We start from the raw sequence: 8925 nt of genomic DNA on the forward strand, positions 1-8925 counted from the left end.
AAAAATACCGGTAAATCGTGAACTTTGACGTCACGGCATACGCTCCCGTTGGCGATGACGTCACATCAAATGTCCCGAGCTAATGAGAGCTGGAATTTTGTTCATGAATATGGCCTTTATTTAAATTCAGATAGATGCCCTTCAAAGAGATGTTTTAGTTGTGAAATGTATCCAATGTGAAATGTATCTTTATTTAAATTCAGATTGATGGCCATCAGTGAGAGGTTTTTGGTGTGAAATGTATCCATTATGTTTGGACCTTAATGAGATCTTGCTATCTCCGAGAAGAAGGTGAGAATATCGTTGATAGTAAAGTCCAGGGTTACCATGGAGCCTGGATAACATCTCTGGATCAGATCCTCAATGGATTTATATTGGAGGATGAATTCCTCTTGCATAGCACGCCACACAACCTGCAAGTGTTTTAAATAATATAAGAAGGGTTTTATTTAAGTTATCAATAATTGATTACCTGCCTGGTTAGCTTAAAGCAGGGTTTTCCAACTTCCAAGTGTATGCGGGCCACATGCTACATTGGCAGGTACTTCGCGGGCCACATACACAGGGGAGCAGGGGGGTTCACCTCATAGTAAAAGAGCAAATATGAAGCCCGAGGGGGGCCCAACCAAAAAGCTTCGCGGGGAACAAAAATGGTATGGCGGGGCCGAGGGCCGCTAGTTGGAAATCGCTGGCTTAGAGGGTAGTAATCACAACTGACGTCCAGTAATATTCCAGTTGGTTCTTCAGTTTCAATATAATTCCTAGCTGTATAAAACTGTATATTGTCCAATTGGGACTGGACCCGAGTGGTGTTTACATGAGGCTAGATATGAGGATTAGGTGGTAGAGAACGCCTTTAGTGGTTGGGATACTTTACCTGCAACAGATTTTCTTCTTCGGACAAATGTTTCTCTACTTTCTTGTTGTTCTTCAGTTTCAATATAATTCCTAGCTGTATGAAACTGTATTTTGTCCAATTGGACTGGACCCCAGTGGTGTTTACATGAGGCTAGATATGAGGGTTAGGTGGTAGAGAACGCCTTTAGTGGTTGGGATACTTTACCTGCAACAGATTTTCTTCTTCGGACAAATGTTTCTCTACTTTCTTGTACAGATTTTCCAATCCTTTCTTCACTTCACGACTCGGATACTCCTTGATAACCTTACGAAGTTCTTGCTTACTGAATGCCATCTGATAGGAGATTTCAGACTCCTTGATCCCTTGAGCCACCTGTGGAACAGAAAATATTGTCGATGTTGGGTATCGAACTCGAAACTTTTTGTATGGAGAACCAACGCTTTACCAATGGACTAACCCTGCCCCATAAACTCAAAAATTGAAGCATCAGAGAAAAAGAAAAGAAAACTTCGACCCTTGAAATACTATTCATTTGGACTTTTCTTCCTAACCTCACTCAGGCTGAGTGAGGTATATTGTGAGGAGGTGGGTAGCTTGTCGCCAAACGGAGGGTGAAACCCTCCATCACTATTTTTTTTTTTTTGGCAGTTATACATACTAAACCTCTATCAAATTTCTGTAATAACAGGAGAAACACGTTACATTCCATTCCATTACCTTTGCTTGAACACCATCAAAGAATATATTCAGCTTTTCCAGAGGTCTACCAAAGTACTGTGTGACATACCCCTTGAGGGCGTCGTTATACTTTTGTTTAGCTTCCTTACGTTGGGGATCCAGAACTGTAATCTTCAGCTGGGATAGGAGACTGAATAGGTGATGGTAGTTTTCCATTTTAACCACCTGCGGAGGGAAAACAACACAGAGATAACACCTAAGCATATAGTACTTTATATGAAGGAGATGAAGAGACGTGTCATAAGGTCATTTTGGACGGAGAACCTATTTTGGATTTAGATGGTTTATGCATATTTTGCTTGGTTTCCGATACATCAGTTATTGTGTAGTAATTTATAGGTTTTCTTTTTCTTCCTAGCTTTTTCCTATTTAAATAAGGTCGGCGTTTCTTGTCAGTCCCTTCCAGGCAGCCCTACAATTCTCGTGTACCTCATGTAATGTTTTATACTGCCCTATTAAAAGGGTATTAATTTGTTTCAGCAAAGCTATTACAAAATTTCACCTCAAAATAACGCAATTGAATTTTCATTTCGCCATTAGTGCTCAAATACTGAATTACATTTTCCTTACCTGTGCAGGTGTCTTGGGATGTTCAGCAGCAATATTGTTGATAACTTCAAACATGGCACTGACGAGTCTCACATACCATTTGTGTAAATCTGTCTTCCTCTCAGTATTCTTGAAGATAAGCTCACACATTCTGGCGAACTCTTCGAAATTCGCTACAAACGGAAGTATGCCACACTTGTTCTTCTTGTTAACCCTTGTGTCTTGAATAGAAGTCAGTTGGATCTGCATGTATTTGTCATAGCTCCGCTTCACCTGTACTAGGATGGACCCGTAGCTCTTGCTCAGGAAGGAGCCTGTGTCCTGGGCAGACATCACATGCTGGGTTAATCGTACGAGGATATACATACAATAGATGCTATCCAGTCGCTCGTGATGGGCTATGAAGCCAAGGAGTTCTGGTTCGATACAGCTGAATATATCTGCCATCATTTTCCGAACCTCTTCGTTGATTTGCTTCTCGATTTTCTTGTTGCCTTCAAACTGAGAATCTTTCTTGAGGATGTCGAGCTGAAAGAAGTGTACACAGAAGTTTTGTTCACTCAGACACACAGGTTCTAGTTCAGATAGTACAGTGTCAAACACTTGATCAAACCTCTGTCGCTCCTTGGGATCTACATCAGTACTCCACTGTTCTCGCTCTACACCTAGTAGTCCTGGGTTCCTTGCTATGACAGCCTTATTCTTACTTGTTTCCTCTACCATGAGTGCTGCTCCTCCACTGATTGTTAACTTGGCATCCTCTAGAAACATCTTGATGTCTCTCTCATAGAGTTTCCCTACAGTAGAGATGTACACTTTGATCAGGTCATTGTAAGCTCTCTGATCCATACTCTTCGTCCAGTGCATGAGTTCAGCATAGACATTGAGTTCCTTGTGTATAGTGACATGCTTGGGTAAGCTCAGTGTGTCTGGCTTACATGTCCCACTATCATTGCCAAGGTGTACAAAGAGATTATTCAGATGCCGGGATATGCTGTAGGAGAACTTGACTTTCCATTTCTCAAAGCGTTTCTTCTGATCTTGTACGGCTGTCAGTCTCAGGAGGGCTGGATGGATCTCTGCTCTCATGACACGCTCTAGAGCAGAGGCTGCCTTGATGGCAAGTTTCAATCCCTGAGCACTCGTCAAGTCTGTGTCTATCAGCGCATTCTCATACTCTGGTGGTAGCTCCAAACTTGAAATCAAATGTTCCAACTCTCTGAGTAGTTTCAAGTTGTTTTTGTTAGCAATATCTATGAGTGTGTTCTTATGTTCCATGGATTGCATTGTGTTACGAATATGAATCAGGATATCATCATAGTAGTTGAGTTGCTCTTCCACCTTCTCCACTTCTGCCAGGGAGGTAGCTATCTGCCCCATGAGTTGTGTGACCTGCTCCTCACTTGCCAGTACACTTTGCACATTCTCTCCATCCAATATGTTCAAATCTTTGGATAACATATCTACAAACGCTTCTGCATTACTGATAGCAAACTCACATGTCTCCATGAGGCTCACCAGGTCACTCTCTTCTTTCTCCGTCAACACCTGATAGTCCTCATTATTCTCACTCAAGTCCTGAATGATTTCTTCCTTCTCGTTTGTACTGACACCATCCTTGATCCAATCCATGGGCATGTCCTTGAACTCTGGCTTCTCTTTGATTGGCTGATTCATTGTTTCCTTCCACAGGTAAAGGATGAAGATTCTTCTCTCTTCTGAGTTCACAGCAGACCATTTGTAAACTTTATCAAACACAAGGTCAAATTCGAGATGATATTTGGTCTTGTTCTTACAGTCGACACATTTCAGTTCGGAGAGGGGCCAAGTTCTTTTCTTTTTGAATTGATTCTTTTCGGTTTTCTTGATTTGGTGGATGTACACACTCGATGGTTGTTCTCCTGTGATGGATATACACAGGAAACTGGGTTTCTTCTTTTTCAAAGCTTTATTGACATGGGCATAAACTATAAGCTTCTCATCTAGGGCTTCAAATATCTCAGTTTGCAGTGTATGTCGTATGGTAGCCATGATGATGAGTTAATTTCTGTAAGTGTACCTGGAAGAGATAAAAAATAAAATAATTTTACTTTTAAGCTTGAAACATATTCCATTGCAGACATTAGCTTGATAAAGATTTCTCTTCTTTTTCTATCACAAAAAGAGATACATACAAACAACTCTTTCCTAATTTGATTTTTTTTTTCTTTTTTAATGCTACTCAGCTAATTATTTGGAGACCCGAGAGTTAGAATAGGTACATGGGAGTTTTTTCTTTTCTTTTTCAATTCTCAAAATACAGCATCATTTGCAATTACTTGCTTACCTTAAAATAAAACTTTATGACTAATGTAGACAGACAATAATGTGTTTGCAGAAACTAGAGGAAATTTTCAGTCAACTTTTTCTACTTTCAAATTGTCACTTGCACTCTTGACTGGCTCCTTCTCTTCAACTTTAGGGCAAGGGCCTCGTATTGGACAAGTAGGGCAGGTGATGCCAAACGGTAGCTTCAGGCCTTCCGGAGCTTCTTTGTCAACAGCAGTGTTGTTTTCACCAGGTGTTTTATCTTTGTTCTGATCAATAGGGTTCCAAAATCTCCGGATATAAGGCTGAAGCAGTCTCCATCTAGGGAAAATATTTTAGTCTGGGGTCTCAAATATTTTGGTGGGAGGATGTTGAGAAATTGAATCGTGTTGAGAAATTGAATCGTGTGAACAGGGCCTTTAGTACACAGCCATTGGAGTGAGTCGACTCGCGGCAAAATGCGGGAAATTTTGAATTTGGTTTTAGGAGAAGAAAAAAATGTGCTATAAGAAACTTAGTAGAATAAGATCTAAAAGTTGTAAAAGTTTGCTGAAATGATTAAATAAAGACATTCTCGTCCAATAGTACACAGCCATTGGAGTGAGTCGACTCGCGGCAAAATGCGGGAAATTTTGAATTTGGTTTTAGGAGAAGTTAAAATGTGCTATACAGACGATAAGACCATAGCAGTTACAGTTCCCTCTGTCAAACCTCTTTAAAAAATTTTTTTTTCTTTTTTAATGCTACTCAGCTAATTATTTGGAGACCCGAGAGTTAGAATAGGTACATGGGAGTTTTTTCTTTTCTTTTTCAATTCTCAAAATACAGCATCATTTGCAATTACTTGCTTACCTTAAAATAAAACTTTATGACTAATGTAGACAGACAATAATGTGTTTGCAGAAACTAGAGGAAATTTTCAGTCAACTTTTTCTACTTTCAAATTGTCACTTGCACTCTTGACTGGCTCCTTCTCTTCAACTTTAGGGCAAGGGCCTCGTATTGGACAAGTAGGGCAGGTGATGCCAAACGGTAGCTTCAGGCCTTCCGGAGCTTCTTTGTCAACAGCAGTGTTGTTTTCACCAGGTGTTTTATCTTTGTTCTGATCAATAGGGTTCCAAAATCTCCGGATATAAGGCTGAAGCAGTCTCCACAGGAAAAGCAGAGCGGGGATGATGAAACAGGGAACACACACCATGCCTTTGATTTATCCTGTCAAAAGCAAAGATGATGAATGAAAACACTACCAATAAAACAATTTTATTACTACTTCTTGAGAGTAATTGTATAGAAGGAACTAGCTCATGTTGTGCAAGAGTGTAGCCTATTTTTACTGTCTAATTAAAGTAACAGCAACCACAGACCATTTTCTCTTGAGTTGGGACTAGGCTGGGGTCAGTGGTTGATCCTCCATTGTGTACGTGTACGCCTACTTAGAATGCTTCTCTCGGAATGCTCAGTTGGTAATCCTAGTGCTTTTGGGCTATCAGCTCATAACGAGTGGTTCATTTTTTTGAAATGTTGAAATTTTATAATTTTAAAAATTCCCGCTTTGTAAATTTCCAGTATGCGTGAAGATGGCAGATGCTTATCATCTGCTTATCAACAGATTATTGCCAGCTTCTCATCGGTAAAAAAACAGCTGATAAAAAAATGTAAACAAAAAAAAATTCCTCCTGACCTTCCTTCTTCTCCCTCCCGTAAGCAAAATTTCGTGTTTCTCTCCCATTTCCCATCATCCCATCTTTTGTCAGTCAACTTTACAGGAGAAACCGTGTATTTCTGGTGATTTTAAACTAGTTCATCAAAATCACAGTCATTCAGTCAAGTCAGCATCAGCAATTCTACGGAACCACAAACTTGTCACCAACGATCACTTCACCTGAGTTTGGTAAGTTCACCTGTATTTGGACTTGGGGAGGTTTCAGTTACTTCCCTATGTACTAATGTGCAATTCTAGATACCACTCGTTATGAGCTGATAGCCCAAAAGCACTAGGATTACCAACTGAGCATTCCGAGAGAAGCATTCTAAGTAGGCGTACACGTACACAATGGAGGATCAACCACTGACCCCAGCCTAGTCCCAACTCAAGAGAAAATGGTCTGTGATTGCTGTTACTTTAATTAGACAGTAAAAATAGGCTACACTCTTGCACAACATGAGCTAGTTCCTTCTGTGGGAATTTCTGCCCACAATTAACAATTAAAATGCTCAAGTCCTCAGGATCTTCAAGAGGGAATATGGAAAACACTTGAGTTACTTTCTCTTTTACAACATAGAAACTGGACGAGAATGTCTTTATTTAATCATTTCAGCAAACTTTTACAACTTTTAGATCTTATTCTACTAAGTTAACTAGCTCATGTTGTGCAAGAGTGTAGCCTATTTTTACTGTCTAATTAAAGTAACAGCAACCACAGACCATTTTCTCTTGAGTTGGGACTAGGCTGGGGTCAGTGGTTGATCCTCCATTGTGTACGTGTACGCCTACTTAGAATGCTTCTTAGTAGTAAGGCTACAAGCGTAGATTTTTGATTATGTGCAATGTGCTGAGGAATGAGGATAGCAATAGGTGATAAGTGATTTAATCTCGATTCACAATCACACTGCACAGCACATTCCTCATAATCAAAAGTTGTTTCACGCTACCAGCACTTGACTGAAGGTATAATGCGAGAGTTTGACTACCTTCTTGATTGGAACATTCTTTCCATCTATCTGAGGTTTGATAGAGGGCACTGTAACTGCTAAGGTAAAGCGAAGAGAGACGGAAGGCAGGAAAAAGCTGGACGTTCCGAGAACGAACTTCATCTGTTGAGGAAAATCCGCTCTAGGCGGGAATCGAATCCGGCACCTAGAGCTTACAAGGCAGACGCGCTACAATCCAAGCTAACTTAGCCTGACGGTAAATAAATAAATGAACATTGTGAATGATGGAATTGAAATTCATGATTTCAAAAACACTATTGGGTTAACATCCCGTCCACTATCAATTTGAGGTATCTTATTTATTGCTTCTCTCACCCTCCCTCCCTCCCTCCCTCCCTCTCTCTCTCTCTCTCTCTCTCTCTCTCTCTCTCTCTCTCTCTCTCTATTTTGGCGTATAGGCGTATGTAGTGGCCTTATCAGTTCTTTTTCTAATCTTTTTCCCAAAGAATCTTAAAAATCAAGGAAAGTGAATGTTGAATGGGATTCAGAAAAGAAAAGCAGATGATTTGAAGTCCAATCCATCCAGTCGCCATAGAAATCAGTTTCAACCGCATCAAATTTGAAGAATGCAAGAAGAAGATTTCCCTGCAGCAGATAGAATCATTTCTTTAATTGAAGCTGTCTTCAAAAGGGATTTAGAATTGTAAGGCTCCCCAATTGTCTATAATATTGTCTAAAACCAATCTGTTTAAGCTAGCTACTTTTAATTGTAGATATTACACTAATGCTTGACCCCCGAAAAGGCCCCAATAGCACATTTTAGTGTTTGCACATAGGAAAATATGGCTTTACTGGAAAAAGTTAGAATTCTCATTCTCGGAGATTCAGGTGTCGGTAAAACATCTCTCACTCATTTGATATCACACAACGAGTGTCTTGCCAATGCTAATTCAACAATAGGCTGCAACATTGAAGTCAAACTTCATGAATACAAGGAGGGCACGCAAGATCAGAAAACATATTTCATAGAGCTGTGGGATATAGGTGGTAGACCTTGCTACCAAAACACTCGGAATATGTTTTATAACTGTGTCCATGGTATTATTTTAGTGCATGATTTGACTAATAAAAAGTCTCAGGAGAATTTGAGCAAGTGGCTCATTGAAGTCATGAACAGTCATAATGACTTTGACCATTCACAAGATGAGTTTGATCCCGAGTCATTTGTAGGAACCAGCAAAATCCCTATTCTTGTTATTGGTACAAAATGTGACCTTGTGAAGGACTCAAACCTCACACGCCGTGTGTCAAGCATGGCTGATGAATGTGGGGCTGAAGAAATCATTTTGAATTGTTTGATGGCAAAATCCTTAGCAGCAGGGACAGGGGCAGCTGTCAAAATGACTCGTTTCTTTGATAAAGTTATCCAAGCCAAATTTTACACAGAGAAAAATAATTCATGGGTGTATAGTTCACCAAAGTATTATTGTGATTAGGATAATCATAATCATAGCCTTCAATTTACAATATTGTCCTTATAACAATAAAATTACGGTAATTATGCATAAGTCACGTCCGTGGAAAAGAAAGCTCCTTTTTGTATTTAACCTAACCCTATAATAACACTAATCACTGCTCTAAATGTGAAAACTCCTTTTTGCGTTTAACCTAACCCTATAATAACACTGGTCACTGCTCATTTGTGCCAGTTCCTTTGGTAGCAATATCCCACGGACGTGACTTCTGCACAAGTACAAAAATTACATTTTATTTTATCTTTTTTTTTTTTTTTTTTTTTTTTTTAAATTACTCTCCCCTTA

The 8925-nt window shown here is 39.6% G+C and overlaps 4 protein-coding genes across 5 annotated transcripts in view; 2 read left to right on the plus strand and 2 right to left on the minus strand.

Moving 5' to 3' along the window:
- Positions 1 to 95: 95 nt before the first annotated feature.
- Positions 96 to 5355, minus strand: LOC103519776 (exocyst complex component 1). 2 transcript variants are annotated; one of them, XM_017448309.2, is made up of 5 exons: positions 5306 to 5355; positions 2168 to 4205; positions 1577 to 1762; positions 1064 to 1231; positions 96 to 413 (listed from the first exon to the last, which is right to left on the minus strand). In XM_017448309.2, exons 2-5 carry the CDS (start codon positions 4175 to 4177, stop codon positions 261 to 263), a joined length of 2517 nt encoding a protein of 838 aa, XP_017303798.1. In that variant the 5' UTR covers positions 4178 to 4205; positions 5306 to 5355; the 3' UTR covers positions 96 to 260. The 2 variants fall into 2 exon arrangements, with proteins under 2 accessions (XP_017303798.1, XP_008483083.1); XM_008484861.2 differs by lacking the exon at positions 5306 to 5355 and adding an exon at positions 4473 to 4768.
- LOC103519775 (UPF0729 protein AAEL015238) lies at positions 5303 to 5725 on the minus strand. Its single transcript, XM_008484858.2, has one exon. The coding sequence runs from the start codon at positions 5649 to 5651 to the stop codon at positions 5373 to 5375; it is 279 nt and encodes a 92-aa protein (XP_008483080.1). The 5' UTR covers positions 5652 to 5725; the 3' UTR covers positions 5303 to 5372.
- A 1818-nt stretch (positions 5726 to 7543) lies between these two features.
- The window catches only part of LOC103519778 (protein prenyltransferase alpha subunit repeat-containing protein 1), a gene marked incomplete in the record, with an annotated part of 8945 nt that continues 7563 nt past the window's right edge, over positions 7544 to 8925 (plus strand). Inside the window, 1 exon segment of the mRNA XM_008484863.3 lies at positions 7544 to 7808. Within this exon segment, the coding sequence (XP_008483085.2) occupies positions 7732 to 7808 (77 nt within the window).
- LOC103519777 (rab-like protein 3) lies at positions 7807 to 8678 on the plus strand. The gene has a single exon (XM_008484862.3). The coding sequence runs from the start codon at positions 7948 to 7950 to the stop codon at positions 8599 to 8601; it is 654 nt and encodes a 217-aa protein (XP_008483084.1). The 5' UTR covers positions 7807 to 7947; the 3' UTR covers positions 8602 to 8678.

Source organism: Diaphorina citri, unplaced genomic scaffold, assembly GCF_000475195.1.
Source record: "Diaphorina citri unplaced genomic scaffold, Diaci psyllid genome assembly version 1.1 scaffold2935, whole genome shotgun sequence".
NCBI classification, from domain to species: domain Eukaryota; kingdom Metazoa; phylum Arthropoda; class Insecta; order Hemiptera; family Psyllidae; genus Diaphorina; species Diaphorina citri.